Source organism: Neovison vison, chromosome 6 (assembly GCF_020171115.1).
Source record: "Neovison vison isolate M4711 chromosome 6, ASM_NN_V1, whole genome shotgun sequence".
NCBI classification, from domain to species: Eukaryota; Metazoa; Chordata; class Mammalia; order Carnivora; family Mustelidae; genus Neogale; species Neogale vison.
The window spans coordinates 96,351,429-96,369,061 of NC_058096.1; the positions used below are offsets into that span (position 1 = coordinate 96,351,429).

The window sequence follows — 17,633 nt, forward strand, 5'->3', positions numbered from 1 at the left end:
TTGATTAATAGTGAATTTATTTGCTTTCCTGCTCTGTATGTGGATGGTTTGCCATTTATGGCACATTTAAAAATTTCATGCAGCTGTTGTTTTGTGTTTTCTGTCCTCATGAAGACTCTCTCTAATTTGGGTTTAAGGGAAAGTAATTGTGTGCTTAGAATAGACAACCCCTCTGTGAATCTGACTTCAGAAATAATCATTTTTACCAGTGCCGTAATGCGGTCAGTATATGGTCACACTTCGCTTACACACGAGAGGGGGTGTGGTTGCATGAAAATTATGTGTACACAAGTAGGACATGGCATCAGAAATCTGAGTTCAGGCTTTAGCAAAATCAAAGAGTAGGATACAGCCAAAGTCGAACCAGAGCACAGGAAAAGATGGGATGAAGTGTAAGAGAACACAGCCAGCCCACCCATGTTGATACTCGCCACTCTATGGCTCCTGCAACCTTTGTTTCACAACCAGCCACTCATGCTGGACACTCACATCCAAGAATTTGGTTTCCTCCACCTCCTGTCCTCCCCCTTTCCCTTCTCTTCATTATGGTGATCCACTGCCTTGTCTGAGCTTTGTTTTCTTTTAACTTTTCTGTTTGCTTTACCCATCCCCCTTACAAAACTCCAAATCCAGTTTTGCAAATCTGTAGCTCTTCTTAAATGGAGGGGAGGGAGAAGGATGGGAATTCTTGTCCTCAACATACTTTAATAATGTTCTGAATTATTTCCTAACTTTTCCAAGTCTTACGTATTATTTCCTCAATTGGAATAAAGATTTTTTTGAGGGAAAAAAAAATTATGTGATACACATTCAGTATGTAACCCCCTGTTGGCAGCATGTTTGGTTGGAGGGTAGAATTTGCCTGGTATGTAGCAGTCTTGTGAATTCACAGGAGCTAATAGATGGTTCTCTTCCACTTTTTCTCCTGCAGTGTTCTGAAAGTCTCCCTGCTCGTACACTAAGCATTGCACCAGGTCAGTGTCGACCACCGAGGGTCTTGGGTCGACCAAAGCACAAAGAAGTCCACTTAGAGTGGGGTGAGTGAACACAACTTGACATTGACGTTAACAACTGGGACAATTGGAGATTGAAGCTAAGATTTAATGCTTTGTTACTAAGTCATCAGTCGTCTGAAAACCATCATGGTTTTATCTCAGAATGTCCATTTTCTGTTGAACGTGTATTGGCCTGGGTTTGTGTTCTCCTCTGCACTGTCACTTCTCCTCCTGTGCCCAACAGTGCCCCACATGCTGGGTGGGCATCTCTGACCTTCAGGAGGCACTTTCCTAGATCTTGCAGAGCAGCCAGTCTTGTTCAGGAATTTTTCAACTTCATTTTGCAACTTCATTCACAAGCACGAATTGATTGTGATCAATTTAGAGATAAAAGCGAGAGGTGGTTCATATGGTGATGTCTCCTTCTTTTGTCCAGTGGGTCGTGGTGCTCTGCAGTATTGATTCAAGTTGTATGAGCATTTCCTGTGGTAGCAGCAGTTGAAAGCATGTAAAATTGCAGATAGAAACCTGCAAACTCGGACTGTTTTTCCCCACCACCTGTGTCTACCACATAAAAAAATACTGCACCAACTCGGGGTCATTGACCTTGATTTAATGAGACCTTTGGTTTTAAATTAAATAGAAGATTTTCTTCTTCTGTAGCTTCCTTTCCTTAGTATAAAGACATTTGCCTGATGGTTCTGTTGTTTTCAAACTATTTTTTTAATGTAAGTAAATGTACTCAAACGCACTTGCTTTTGGAAAGTACAGATAGTATTGTTCAGAAACTCCTCTGTATCTCTTTTCTTTTGGGGTGGTGGGTGGGGAGTGCTCTTCTGTGAGCGGGATACTGAGGACCAGCTACCCCACATGATGTTTTGCAAAGCTGGTGGGAAACCAGGTATGATGTGGTCAGCTGGAAGCACAAGAATATTCTAAGATGAAATTCATTCTCCATTCTCAGACGTTCCTGCCTCCGAAAGTGGCTGTGAGGTCTCAGAGTACAGCGTGGAGATGACAGAGCCTGAGGATGTAGCTTCGGAGGTGTACCATGGGCCAGAGCTCGAGTGCACCGTCGGCAACCTGCTCCCCGGCACTGTGTATCGTTTCCGGGTCAGGGCTCTGAATGACGGAGGGGTGAGTACACGCCTGTACGCCACAATCCAGATACAAGGTTCTAACTTGCGTATCCACCCTCCTGAAATTCCTCAGCGGCATGTAGCCAACCTTGATGACCATTAAGGTCTGAAGTACATTGATTGTTGTGATTGCCTGTTGACCCAGTACTGAAAATTTTGTTTTGTCCTTGTATCATTCTATTTTTCTTTTTAAAGATTTTATTTATTTATCTGAGAGAGAAAGAAAGACCATGCTAGGAAGAGGGAGGTGGGGGCAGAGGGAGAGGCAGACTCCTGCTGAGCAGGAAGCTCAATGCAGGGCTTCATTCCAGGACCCCGGGACCATGACCTGAGTCCAAGGCAGACGCTTAACCACCCAAGCCACCCAGGTGCCCCTCATATCATTCTATTAAGGAAGAGTTCAAGGTTAATAAGAACACCACCCTTTAGATGTTTTTTGTTTTTTTGTTTTTAATAATTTCCTACTTGCTTATTGACTGTATTAATCAGTTCTGAGAAATTAGGATTACATAATCAATCCTTTACCATATTGTCTAAATGACCCAGCAGTATCTTAGGTTAGTTCTCAGAACTGGAGTGGGATAGAAGGTAGGGAGGCCAGCTTCTCATTTTTGCTTTGTTTCATGGGTAGACTGGAAAACTCTTCTCGGCCCTGCCTTCTGCTCCTCTGGGAGATGTCGAGGTAGCCTTTCAGAGACTGAGTCAGTCTCTATATTACACCTATATTTTAATTGCAGAATGATGTGGGTTGAGGGGAGATTGACGATAAGAACAAGGTAACCAGATAGTGTCAGGCTTTGTGGCTCAGACTGCTGCTACAGAACCTCCCCCAAGATGTACTCACAAGTCGCACGGTCAAGTCCATACGGATAAATAGATGGAATTAATTGATGGAATTTTTAAAAATAAGGAAGCACTGCCAACAGCGGCATGAAGTTGGCAGTGACTTTTTCTCATTGTGGGTTGTCCTGCTCGAGTCTGACAGAGGGGAACTGTTGGTCTCTAGGCCATTTTCCGCTAGCCACGCTCACAGTGGGAACATTTGTTCTAAAGTAGGATCACAAGCCTTTACCAGGAGCTGGATTCCTTCTAAATTCCCAGTTGGGAAGGAATTTCAGACACAGCACAACTATTGAAATTAAAAAAAAAAAAAAGACCAGCATAATACTAACCAATAAAAATGTTTTGATGAGAAGGTGCACCTGAATATTATAATATGATTAAAAAGAGCATGAAAGGTGATGACCACAGATGCTGCAGAAATAATCGTATTGTTTTTGTTCATTTTCCCGTCCACTCTTCAGGGCATCTCCGTCATAACAAAGATAAATGTGCAGCTCTGGGGCTCTGAGTTTTACTTTCTGTCTCCTTTCACTAATTTATCATCTAAAAAAATTGTCCTCAGCCTCAGTTTAATCCTGCTCTATTGAAAGCTAACCACATACCTGACTATAGTCCGCTTCTGAAGTCTGCTGCAGAAAGCCTCTCTCCCATCCACCAGCCCCCCAGCGTGTTTACAGATTATCTTAGAAAATTTGACTGGTTTTTTGGTTGTTGGGTTTTTGGGGTTTTTTTTTTAATCTTTTTTTTACGATTTTGGAAAAGCATCGTCACACACCTCATTAGCCTGGAAATTATTTTATTTTGTTCTTTGCCCCAGCTATTTCTGGTATCACAAATTCCACTATTAAATTGGGTGACTCTGGCTCTCTCGAAATAATGGCGGTTGGCTCTAAGTAGTGTGATCACTGAAGGCCTTTTAAAGAACAGAGGAGTGTAGTATAAACCTTCTAAATAGTTGAAATGGTGGGGTGATGCTGAGAACGTTAACAGGAGCTTTCATTTTCAAAATGGAAAACACCAGTAACTAGAAGAAAGAGTCAGAATTTGATAACCAGTTTCAAGTAGGTTTTTGTGTGTTGAAAATTAAACTGTGGTGTACATCTGACCTCGTTTCCTTTGATACCCTATGAGGAGTGCTAAAACAGAATGTCCTCTTGTGTCAGAATCAGCATGTTTTTGTTTCTGATGTCAGTAAAGGAAAAATGGTAAACCAACCTTGTGATCATTGAATAAAAAGACTATACATACATAATAGACATTCACCACTCAGGGATTGAATTTAGGAAAAAACCTTATACCCATCCAACTGAGAGTGAAAACCGTTAGGTAATAATTCTTTAATCAGTTGTACTGTGAATGCTGTTAACCTAGATTTCATACGCGCACACACACACGTGTGCATACAACATGCACATGGGCCTATGTGTGTTCTCTTTCAGTATGGACCCTATTCCGATGTCTCAGAGATTACCACTGCTGCCGGGCCCCCTGGACAGTGCAAAGCACCTTGTATTTCTTTTACACCTGAGGGATGCGTCCTTGTGAGTTGGGAGGTAAGTCAGGCGCGTTCTGCATCGACTTCTATTTCTTCTACTTGATGTGCCCCCAAATGCAAGTTAGAAGGAGCCTACAGAGCTAAAATTCACACGTAACACGTTAATCTCCCTTGGCGTTTGCTGATACTTAGGGTCATCCACATTTTATCACTTGTCAGAACGGAGAGGAAATGGAGTATCTCTTTCATGTCTTTCTTTTGTATTTGAAGTATCCAGGGGCACATTGCTTTTTTCCCAGTTCAGTTAGCTGAACACAAACATCATAGGCTTTTCTTCTCCATGAAATTAACTACTTGAGTTTCTGCTTCCCAGAGTCCTGAGAACTCCGGTGCTGACATTTCGGAGTACAGGTTGGAATGGGGAGAAGATGAAGAATCCTTAGAACTCGTTTATCATGGGACAGACACCGGCTTTGAGATAAGGGATCTGTTGCCTGCTGCACAATACTGCTGTAGACTACAGGTAGGTGGACATTACTTAATGTCACTCCTAGGCCCTGGTGTCCCATGAGCCATTCCGGGGAACTTACTCAAAGGCCTGTGATTGAGGTTGTCGAGAGGGATGATATGGAAAAGAGTCCTTTTAAGTAAAAATAAATGTAATTGTTTTGGTGTCTTAGGATTAATTTCTGCCTCTCTAGGAGGTCCTGCAACATAAGATCAAAAAGTGATTCCACACCATTCTTATTTCTCCCCATCCTGATGTCTTGCTTGTGAATTCACTGACTCAATGACCGAGTCCAAGGCAAAGGTGTTAGGGCTCCTTGGGGAAGGTTCCTTCTGTTTGAATTCTCCCAAGATGGTCATTTCAGCGGGAGAGACACTTAAAACTGGCAGAAGACAGAAGATGTCTATGCTGGTGGTTAAATGGTTGCCAGAAGCAAACATTAGGGTGATTTGGACTGTTCTGCATTAGATTACAGGAATACTTCCTACTTCTCAGGGACCATTAAAAGCTGGTTAGCTGGAAGCTTTGACTTGGGAGTCCCAAATAGAGTAACATCAAGAATAGTTGGCTCCTAGCCTAACCCCTAAAAGTGACAGCAGTCATGAGTTTACTTTTACTTCATTGACTCGGATAAGTTATTTTTACCCGCTCTGTAAAGCCTTATTGTCCTAAGAAAATAGGGTTCTTTGTCCATTTCTTTCCATTTGTTTAGTAACATTTTTTTTGAGCATGACTTTGTTCCAGGATCAAAGGATGATCAAGATAATCAAGAGGAGAGGTACAAAGATTAGTCAGATGTGGTTCTTGACCTTGGAGAAGTCTGTCTTCACACATGCATGGACTTAAATAGATGAAGAAGCAAAGATGCCCGATTTAGGTTTCCACCTGATCTAAGTGATGAAACAAATTGCTTATTACAAGTCCATCAACATACCAGTATCTCTGACCTCTTTGGAGAAAATATTCCCTTCATAAATTAATTTTTCAGATCAACTGAGACTTCTCTGTTGAATTCTGAAGTCTACCTTATCATAAACATTCTGATTAAACTCTTCTGTTATGCACCTTCCTTCTTTCTTGAATGGAGCACCTGGGACATAATTAACTCTTTGTCAATGAGTCAGGGTCACAGCACATTATCTGATCTTTATAATAGCAATGCTGAGTCACTGGGAAAAGGTTACAAAATATGTGCTACACTCCTGTTTTTGGAACAAGGCAGGATATAAATAAAGAACTGTCTGCCACCACAGGAAGGAACTTCACTATCCTTTTTGAGTTTAAAATTTTACCAAAAAGAGAGTTGAAGTATTGTCCTGAAGTAGGACAATGTGACAAATATTACAGTAGAATTTCAAAAGTGATTTGTTAGGAAATGAATGCTGTGAACATCTTTGAAATGAACAGTAATACGTAAGTGTTATTGGGGCACCTGGGTGGCTCAGTCAGTTAAGCCTTTGCCTTCAGCTCAGATCATGATCCTGAGGTCCTAGGATCAAGCCTTGCATCCGGCTCCCTGCTCAGCAGGGAATCTGCTTCTCCCTCTCCCTTTGCCCCTCCCCCAACTCATGCCCGCTCACTAGCTTGCTCTTACTCACTCTGTCAAATAAAGTTTTAAAAAATAAAACATTGAAATTTTGTTTTGAAGAGCTCAAACTACTTTCATCTAGTTTTGTAATATGTCCTCATAAACTCTTACGAATTAAATGGGAACTGGATTTTAGAGTGGATTTTAGGGGACGGTGCGGACACTTGAGTTCAAGATGCCTCCTGGACGTTCAAGTGGAGATGGCCCAAAGGAAGCTGGATATACTGGGCTGGCATTCACAGCAGTGGTCTGAGCTACACAAGTGAATTTGGGAGTAGGTTATAAACAGTATTAGGGTATAATATGGCATTTATCCCTGGGATATGATATAAATGGCATTTACCTCTGGAACAATGTGATACCTCGAGGAGTTAGAGCAGAGATTTTTAAAAAGAAGAAGACGTGTCCATGGCCTGAGCCCTGGTGGCCTTCAGTGTTGAGAGATTCAGGTGATAAGTAGCATTCAGCAAAGGTGATTGAGAAGCAACAGCAGGTCAGTAGAAACGAGAGTATGGCCCTGGAGACCCATGGAATGAGTATTTGATAGAGCAGTGAGTAATGAAGGTCTCAGCTCTTGCGCTCAGGTAAAATCAGAAAGGCCTGAGAATTGACTTCACGTAGCAGTTTATCATTCACATGGAAAACTGTGGAAGAATATTGGCCATTTACTGTCTACCCCAGACGGTTACTGGGGAGTTGTCACAAGGCAGCATATAACCTGAAGCGGGCTGTGCAAACACAAAGTGTTATTTAAATTATTTTTCATAAAAGGTGATGGTGGTGATACTATCTTCTGCTTTATTAACAGAGAAGTTGCCATTGGCATTTGTGGGGAAAGTCGGTTGTGAAATGGGAACATTTTCTGAGATTCAGCTCTACCCAGGTTTCTAGAAGTAAATTGTGTGTGCAGCACCTAACATGAAGGCATTCGAATTTACATTGGGGTAACGTGGATTTTGCTTGCCCTTGTCTTTTTAGGCTGTCAATCAAGCTGGAGCCGGACCATATAGTGAGCTTGTCCTCTGCCAGACACCAGCGTCTGCCCCTGACCCTGTCTCCACTCTCTGTGTCCTGGAAGAGGAGACCCTCAATGCCTACCCTGATTCACCTTTTGTGTGCCTTGTACTGAACTGGGAAGAGCCGTGCAATAATGGATCTGAAATCCTTGCTTACAATATTGACCTTGGAGACACTAGCATCACCGTGGCCAATACCACCACCCACGTTATAAAAGACCTCCTTCCAGAAACCACCTACCGGTGAGTGCAGGAAAGCAGAGATAAAAGTTGCATCAACACAGCAGTCCTTGGGGCTCTAGACCCTTCAGGTTCTAAAAGCCAAACGAGTGAATTCTAATCATTCTTAGTTAATGTATTTAAGAGTACCGAATGCAAATACATTTTGAAAACTGGTGTTGCTTTGTGCTTTGTGAGTCAGTTACAAATTTATACAATTTCTAACCCTTGAGGAGGAATTTTACCTGCTGCTTTAAATTAGTTCTTCCCTCTTGGTCTTTTAGTTAGCCACTTTTCTTCATACTTTTACCTTGGACTCATGTCCTGTGGACACTGTCTGTCCTCAGCAGGTGAGGACAGGTACTTACCCAGGTGAGCAGGTACTTACCCACCTCCCAAGCCGCCCTTCACCATTCTTTTGGTTCCCCTAAAGCAGACACAGTGTTACAAAGCATTGGTGATGTAGCTTGTACTCAGGATTTTTGCAAGGGGGGGCAGAGAAAAAAGTTACATTACACGTTACTGAGCAAAGCTCAGTTAGCATCTGCATTCTTTCTCCCCCATCCCGGAATTCTTACAAAGCCAGCAACCTCCTCTTCTCTGCTCACACATCTTCTTCTCCAACGTGGCCTCTTGAAATTTCAAATTATTTAGCTCTGTCTCCAAGTTGCCTTAACTCCTTGAAAACGGACAATGTATAATTAGCGTTAGAGTCCAAGAAGCAGCTGTAGTCACTGAGGTGTGCCTTCTCGGAGCATCTCCCTCAGTCAGGTTCCAGACAGTCCTGATTTATGATGGCGTGAAAACAATGCACATTTGGTAGGAACTGGATTCTGATTTTGCATTTTGAGCTGTTCCTGGACTAGGGGTCGTGTGGTCTGACCCTGACTCATGTGGCCGGGCATTGGCCTTGAGCCGCAGCCCCAAGGCCACCATAGGATCAGGAGCATCCGCAACGGTTGTGCTCAAAAACCATTCTGTACCCATGCAGCCTTTCTGGTCTTCAAGTTCAGACCAGTACTCAGTACATCACAGCAGATCGTCAGTACTTGATTACACAACAGGCTTTGTGATTGAGGATTTTCCCAACTGTAGGCCACCGTAAGCGTTCTGAGCAGGTTTAAATGGGCGAGGCCAAGCTTCAGTGTTTAGGTGTATTCAATGCATTTTTGACTTACATAACTAGGGGCGCTTGGGTGGTTCAGTCGGTTAAGCATCTGCCTTCTGCTCAGGTCATGATCCCAGGGTCCTGGGATTGAGCCCCGCGTTGGGCTCCCTGCTCAGCAGGGAGTCTGCTCCCTCTGCCCCTCCCCTTGCTTGTGTTTTCTCTCTCTCTCTCTCTTTCTCTCTCTCAAATAAATCTTTTAAAAAAAGAAATTGACTTACATAACTAGATTTATTTTTGGTTTTCAAAAGCAATGACGGATTCGTAAAAAACGTCTTTTGGGTATAGTACTACAAACACTGTGTGTTCATGAAACAATTCTAGACCCTATCCTTGCCCTCAGAGAGCTCACAGAACTGAGGGACACTTAAATAGCAATAGTAGGACAGTAGGTTATTGTGACATCACAGGCTGAAAATAAAACTGTGTACAGAATCCTGTTGGTATTTCAGAGAGGAAGACCCAGGTTCAGAGTGTGATCAGAATGCTTTGAAGTGGGACTTGAGAAAGAAACTAAATAAAGTGGGATATGACTGACTGAGATGAAGAGGCAGGCCAAGGGTATTCTTTCATTTTTAGCCTTTTAGCCATTCTCAAAAAAACCAGTCCTCACTCTTGTTTGCTGACCACATGCCAAGTTTCTGTTGTGTCTACAGCTCTCTAACCAGGTGCTGAGGAAATCCAGGGATGACTAAATCCACACCTTGCCCTCAGGGAATTTCCCCAGTGATGACGCTCTAAGGAAAACCTCACCATGAGGTGTACCTCTGGGGAAAAATGACCAGGGGAATGTCATTCCCCAGCTGTCCAGAATATTGCCTGATCTCATCTCTCTGGTGGAAAACCTTGGAAGAAGCCACACTGGTTCAGGGCCTCAGAGAAAGGTTTTGTGTCCATTCTGATCCACACCCGTGTCTACCCCAGAGTGAACTTAAACCCTCAGGTCAGCTCTCTGAATGTTTGGATCAGAAATCATAAAAGATCCCCCCCCCTTTTTTTTTTTTAATAAAATTCTTGTAGGGCAAAATGTTAGTCCAAGATTTTTGCTTCTTGCAGGTATTGTATCTACCTTGAAGGTGATGTAAGTGACTATAAAACTTCAAGGTTTATGGGAGGATCTACTAATGGGGGAATGCTGACTCTTCTTACTCAACGTACAGTCTGATGACTTTTGAGAAAGAAATCTAGAGCTCAAAGACTTAAATGAAAGAACAGATACAGGAATCTTTGCTTAATAATGAAATAGCATTCACAGTGGAAATTACGAGAAATATCTTCCACAAAAATGATGATTTAAAGACATGTTCAAAAATCCCTCTCTGAGGTGCCTGCATGGCTCAGTCGGTTAAGTGTCTGCCTTCGGCTCAGGTCATGATCCTGGGATCTTGGGATTGAGCCCATTCGGGCTCTCTCCTCAGCAGGAGCCTGCTTCTCTCTCTCTCTCTCTCTCTCTCTCAAATAAATAAATAAAATCTTACCAAAAAAAGTCCTCCTCAAGGCGCCTGGGTGGCTTAGTTGGTTAAGCTCAGGTCATGATCCTAGGGTCCTGGGATTGAGCCCCGCATTGTCCTCACTGTCCAGGCAAGGAATGTGTCTCTCCCACTGCCTTTGCTCCTTGCTTGCATTTGCACACACGTTTTCTCTGTCTCTCTTTCCCCATCAAGTAAATAAGTAAAATCTTAAGGAAAAAATCTAGAAGTCCCTCCCAAGGTAATTCTATTTTAGAGAGGGTGAAATGTTTAGTACTGTAGGGACTATGGAGGCATGAGTTTAGATTTGGGTAGTAAAACTTTAAGACTTTTTTTAAAGTATTCGATGGGTGTAGCATGAACAGTTCAGTATTCATATGCAGGACTAGTATATTGAGCTGGATGTGGAAAGTCTCTCTTTAACCTGAACAAGGTAGTTCTGGAAGATCCCATTTCAGACAGACTGCATGAGGATGGACTGGCTTTAGAAAAGGTAAATCTTTGCATCCAGTTGTACTGTCTGTTCTTGCCATTCCCCCGGCCTGCCCTCTCTCCAAAAGAATTAGCTGTCATTGCTAGCCAAGCAATAAGTAAATTGGATATTTCCTATTTAAGATATTAAGGTCATTATCTATATATAAGATTTTTTTTTATACAACTTTAGACTAGTTTCTAGAGTACATAATTGGGTACTCTGTTGTAGAAGTCTGACCAGCCCACTGTCTTGTTCTTTGTATGTTTCAAAAACAGAACTGCTATAATTATAATGAAATATAAAATTGAGTATTTCTAGTAACTAAGGGTATAATTTCAGTCCAATCAACATTTACCTCACCTTTTTCTGTTCCACAAATTGGTTAAAAGATAAGTGAACAGATCATGATGTTCTAGGCAAAAGTGTGGAATGAAACATTTTAAGCAAGCTGTGGGGTTTGGAGAAAGCACTTGTTTCTTTTATTTGTTTTTAAATTTCAGCAGTTACACTTTGTTCTCACGCTGAGTTTGTCTTTGTCTGTTTTGCTGAAACAAAAATGTGCACCTCTGTAAGCAACCCTCTGACACCGGTGGGGTTTTTAATGGATTTGTTGCTTTTCCGTTGGTGCTTACAAAAACACCCACTGGCTTACTGACACCCTGTAGGGAATTTGGTTGAAATTACAGTGCCTTTTTTTTTTTTTTTTAACATTTTATTTATTTATTTGACAGAGAGAGTGAGAGAGCACAGGCAGGGGGAGCAGCAGAGGGGGAGTGAGAAGCAGACTCCCCACCAAGCAGGGAGCCCGATATGGGGCTCAATCCCAGGACCCCAGGATCACAACCTGAGCTGAAGGCAGACACTTATACCCTCTGAGCCACCCAAGTGCCCCTGCGATGCTATTTTTTTAAAAAAATATTTTATTTATTTGACAGACAGAGATCACAAGTAGTCAGAGAGGCAGGCAGAGAGAGAGGAGGAAGCAGGCTCCCCACCGAACAGAGAGCCCAATGCGGGGCTCTGTCCCAGAACCCTGGGACCATGACCCGAGCCGAAGGCAGAGGCCTTAACCCACTGAGCCGCCCAGGCGCCCCCTTGCGATACTATTTTTAAGGGCATTACTTTTGAACTTACCTCTGAGCTTGGAATTGTGCTTGTGTTTTAGCTTGAGAAGAAAATGTTTCTGAAAACAGAGACAGAGCTTCCTTTCTACACACGGTGCCGTAGGCTCTGGGAGCAGAGGGAGAGAAGACTGTCTGGCAGCCTCCCTTCCCAGTGTCCTGGCTTGAGTATCTCCAGTCACAGGGCCATGGTTCCAGCTTCAATTCACCTGGCAGTCCAGTCCACTTGTGAATAACTAATTTTATAGTGTTTCCATTATATTTTGTTAAAACTTCTGATACTTCTAACACCTGTGCAGTTGATCCTGGGCCTTCGTTGAGAGCAGTGGTTATCACAGTGTGGGTCCCGGATCAGCAGCATCAGCGTCTTCTAGAAACTGGCTGAGATGCAAATTAATCAGGCTCTGCTCTAGACCTACTAAGTGAGAAACTCTGGGATTAAGTCCTGGCACTCTGCTTTAACCAGCCCTGCAGGAGATTTTGATGCATGTTAACGTTTAAGAAGTTTTGCCTTAGAGCAGTGATTCTTGGGTATTGATGTATGTGAGAATCACCCGGACAGCTTTTGCATCTTACAGGAGTCTGAGCTCCATTCCCGTAGCCTGCAGTTTAGTAGGACCCAGGGGGTCTAGACATCACTGTCCTATAGTGTCAGCTGCCCTCTCTTTAACCATCCTCACTTCCTTCACATCTGTCTTCACTAGCAGGGGTTTTCGGTTCACTCCTCCATCCTTTTATTGGGTGAGTTCTGTGTCTTGACGGACTCTTTAATGAGTGGTGCCCGGACCTCCAGGAGTGGTCTGGTTGGCTGGCTCAGAGCAGAGCCGGACTGTCACTTTCATGGTCTCCATATTGAACTGTTGGGGAGGTTGTCTACGATTACTATTTTTGGCAACCTCATTATGTGTCTGACTCATACCAAGCTACCAAACAACTAAAACTTAAGGTAGATTTGTTCATTACACTCTTTTATGCCCTCTTTGCTAGGTAAAACAGAGATAAAAATAACATCTGTTGAGTCCTTACTCTGTGTCAAACCTGTCAAAAAATGAATCATAAATCATTGTAATAGGATGAGATGGGCTGTATTGGGAGACAGATTCTAAGTCAAACAGCTTGACTTCAGTCCTGGGTGCCTCACTTAAACTGGCTTTGTGACCTCTGGCAAGCTATTTAAGCTCTCTCTGCCTCAGTTTTCTGATCTGTAAAATGGAAACAATACCTTTAGTTACCTAGTAGGGTATGTTTTAGATAGGATTCCGGGTGCCTCATATAGGACCTGACACACAGTAAGTCAGCACTCTGTAAATGATCTTTTGCTAATGTCCAGGGGAGAAATGAGCTGCAAAGTAAGTTGTAACCAGATTATAGGTCTGTGGGAATCTGGTATCATTTCTTAAGCAATGGAGGACTTTGAAGGCTTGGTTTCCTGTCAAAGGCTAGTCTGACTGCCTAGAAACAGAACGCAGCACAGGTACTAAATCCCTTTACTCCAATGGCATGATTTCCTCCAGAGAGTTCTTGTGTTTTAGCTGGTATTTTTATTTCTTCGGAAGTTACCTGATGATTATTTCCTTCTTTCATATTTTTGTCCTAGATGCTTAGACAGCGGGCTGTGGGGAGGAGTGGGGTATAAAAAGTCCATCTTCTGCTCTTAGCCCTCTCCTCCCGGCTGTCCCAATTGCCCCCAACCCTCACACAGGAGACACCCTGAGTACTGGGATGGCTGATTGGGATTGAAAAGTCACCCTCCCCAGCTAAGGAAGTTCATTTTGAAAGTCATTCTTACTTTAACATACAGAGTGTCAAATTTGAGAGTGTATATGTGTATAAAGTGTGTTACGGAAAGCTATGATTCTTTTTTTATTATTATTAATTTAAAGATTTATTTATTTGTTTTAGAGAGAAAGAGCATGGGGAGGAGGAGCAGAGGGAGAGGGAGAGAGAAACTCAAGCAGACCCCATGCTGAGCGCAGAGCCCCAAACGGGGCTTGATCTCACATACAACCTGACTGAAACCAGGAGTCCAACGCTCAACCGACTGAGCCATCCAGGTGCCCCTGGAAGGCTACAAACTTCTGAAGCAGGAATGTTTTCAGCATGTACAACTAGTAGTAGTAGTAGATATTTTATTAGAAGATTTGTCAGTCAAAAACTATAAAGACTGTGCTTCTTAATTGAATTTTTTTGATCAGAATTACCCATGTACCACTGGGCATTGCAGACTGCTGGCCACTTGAGGTTTCCAAATCAGACTGCCCAGCACAGAATTTCTCAAGAGTTAGAGATCACTTCCCTTAATTGGAAAGCAAACTTCCATTTCCCTTATACATAATTTGCAGAGCTGACGATTTCAGAAACTGATATAATGCATTAAAAAAGAAGAAGAAAGAAGCCTAGGGATCCAATCTAAATTTCAAGATTACCATGTTATTTCAGGTAAAGAGAAAACTTGTCAAGTTTGGGTTTGGAATAGGCTTTAATTAATCTAATAAAACTTAAAGATCAGTTTTTTCTTCTTTTTTTTTTTTTTTAAGATTTTATTTATTTGACAGAGAGAGATCACAAGTAGGCATAGAGGCAGGCAGATGGAGGTGGGGAAGCAGGCTCCCTGCTGAGCAGAGAGCCGGATGTGGGGCTCAATCCCAGGACCCTGAGATCATGACCCTAGCCGACCACAGTGGCTCAACCCTCTGAGCCACCCAGTTGCCCCGAAGGTCATTTTTTTCTGAGGTGAATTCTTAGAATGGTTCCTCAGGTCAGTGTTCGTTTTGCTTATTAGTTCTGCGTGAGATCCCACTGGAATTATGAAATTATTTTCACACTGCATTTTTCACTCCCAAATAAACAGCAACCATCATAGTCCTCGTTCAGCTTTTCCTCAACCTCCTAGACTCAGAGCATGTCATATTTTTACCAAAATGCAAGAAGACATGGTCTCATTTCTTTTCTTTTTTTTTTTATTTTTTTTTTTTTAAGATTTTATTTTTAACTAAATCTCTGCACCCAATGTGGGACTCTAACTTATAACCCTGAGGTCAAGAGTTGCACTCTCTGCAGACTGAGAGAGCCAGCCAGGCGCCCCATGGCTGCCTCTAATTTTATCAGTTCCTCAGTTGTATTTCAGTTTTGAGTTTTACTTTATCATTAGAACTAAGTGATGTTAGTTCAGTGCATCAGCTATCCAGAAAATGTTTTTCCATGCATTTTTACTGAAACAAAATGTATTGTGTAAGAATGTAGATAAGTTGAGGTATTTTAAAATTTACTTTGAGGCCGGTTTTTAAATAATGTAAAAAAATTTTTTGACTGTTCTAGATGCCCGCTTTATTGGCAAAAGGCAATTGTTGATCTGAAAGTGTGATCTGAATTAAAATTACCTCTTGATTGGATTAGAAACTGTGTTTGGTTCAAGTTACACTCTGCGAGTATGGTGTGCCAGAATGGACGAAAGACTTTGAGCCTAAAAAAGACAAAGTTCACATCACCTCTGACCTCTGTCTGTTATGTCAGTTGGCGCACATGCTGGACCTAGCCAGGCCTCGGTTTCTTCATTTGTAAAGTAGAGTAATTCCTACTTCGTGGGCTTCACCTAGAAATTAGGGATACTGTTGTACTTCTCAAACCTAGGCTTCAACACCAAGAAGCAGGCAAACAGAAGAAAGCATCTTGGGTTCTGGGCTCTAGGAATATTTGTCCCTATAATAAGGGGAGAGAATGGCAGTCTGCACAGTAGAAGGACATTAATATAAACCTTGTAGGTGAGGAAATTCACCATTGAAGAAAGGCTAAAACTTAATGTCTGGCTTAATTCTTTTTTCCTAAGAAGAGAAAAAGGGTAATTCCAACCACCATGATGACGACCTTTTTTTAAAAAGATCTTTCCTCTCCAGTTGAGAAAAATTTCCTCCTCTCCAATCACAGGGGGGGAACCTCCTGTATTAACACCCTAATGCTGTGAGATTTCAAGTTGAGAGGTGAGGCAGAGTTTATTTTAGTCTTTCAAGGTTATATCTACAAGAGACCTGATAGAGCCCCACATTTAATAGAGTCTGGGGAAAGTAAGGCTCTTTTTAATGGGATTTTTGCTGTACTTTATCAGAAGTATTTGCTACATTCCAAAACCAGAAGACAGATGTTTATCCAACTTGGGGTGATTATGAATAGAGCTGCTATAATCCTTTGTGTGCAGGTTTTGTATGAACATAAATTGTAATTTCTCTAAAGACCCAGAAGTGGAATTGATGGGTTATATGCATGTATATTAAGCTTTATAAGAAGTCAGATAGGCCAGCTGGTTTTTTCCAGTGTGGCTACACCACTGTGCGTTCTCACTAGCAACCTGTGAGAGTTGCAGGTGCTCCTCATGTGTGCCAGCATGGTATTGGGTTTTCTTTTAATGACTTTAATAGGGATAGAATGATACCTCACTGTAGTTCTAAGTCCCATTGTCCGACTAGCCCATGATGTTAACTGTCCGTGTGCTTATTTGGCATATGTGTATCCCCTTTGGTGAAATGTTGGTTCAAGTCTTTGGCCATTTTTTAATTAGGTTGGCTGTTTCCTTACTATTGACTTTCAGAGGTTTTTATACATTGTGAATACAGTCCTTTTATCAGATGCATAATTTGTACGTATCTCTTCCCAGTCTATAGCTTGCCTCCATTCTCCTAACGGTGCAAATTGTTTTAATTTTGAAGTCCCAACTCTTCTCTTCCTTCTACTTCTTTTCTTCTTTCTTTCTGTCCTTCTTTATTTCTTCTTTCTCTTTCTCTTCTCTCTTTTTCTTTCTTTGTGCTTTTTTTTTTCCTTTCTCTTCTTTTCCTTCCTTCTTTTTTTGATCATGCTTTTCACATCATAGGTAAAAACTCTTCACCTAATTCTAGGTAACAGATACTGTTTATTTTCTTCTTAAAAGTTTTCTGTTCTATAGTGTATGTTTAGATCCATGATCCATTCTGAGTTTAGAATAAGGGGCGCCTGGGTGGCTCAGTGGGTTAAGCCTCTCCCTTCAGCTCAGTCATGATCTCAGGGTCCTGGGATCGAGTCCTGCATCAGGCGCTCTGCTCAGGAGGGAGCCTGCCCCTCCCCCACTGCCTCTCTACCTACTTGAGATCTCTCTCTCTCTGTCAAATAAGTAAATAAATTGTTTTTTAAAAAAAAAAAAGTTTAGAATAAGACATAAGGTTTAGACAGAGTTTTGTTTTCCTCTTGACATCCAGTTGTTCCAGCACCATTTGTAAAGACTATTATTTCTCTATTGAATTACTTTTGCACATTTGTCAAAAATCAATCCTTCATATTTCTGTGGCTCTATTTCTGGAGTCTGTCTTCTCTTACATTGATCTGTGTGTCTGTCTCTTACCAGTACCACACTATCTTGATTACTGTAGCTTTATAGTAAGTCCTAAATCAGAAAGTGTGATTCTGTCAACTTTATTCTTACTTTTCAGTTATGTGTTGGGCAATTTTAATTCTTTGGCCTTGCCACATACTTTGAGAATCATGTTAAGCCATGTTAAGTTATTTTGCAAGCCCTGGATCTGGGAAGCCCTGGATCTACCAAGAAGAATCCTGCTGGAATGTTTAGAATTGCATTG

The 17,633-nt window shown here is 42.0% G+C and overlaps 1 protein-coding gene across 3 annotated transcripts in view; it reads left to right on the plus strand.

Moving 5' to 3' along the window:
• Nucleotides 1–17,633, plus strand: part of FNDC3B (fibronectin type III domain containing 3B) — a 343,565-nt gene that overhangs the window by 294,085 nt on the left and 31,847 nt on the right. For all 3 annotated transcript variants that reach the window (XM_044251801.1, XM_044251802.1, XM_044251803.1), the window contains exons 18-22: nt 932–1,037; nt 1,960–2,132; nt 4,417–4,530; nt 4,846–4,995; nt 7,547–7,827. In XM_044251801.1, the coding sequence (XP_044107736.1) occupies nt 932–1,037; nt 1,960–2,132; nt 4,417–4,530; nt 4,846–4,995; nt 7,547–7,827 (824 nt within the window). The remainder of the gene's footprint in view (nt 1–931; nt 1,038–1,959; nt 2,133–4,416; nt 4,531–4,845; nt 4,996–7,546; nt 7,828–17,633) is intronic.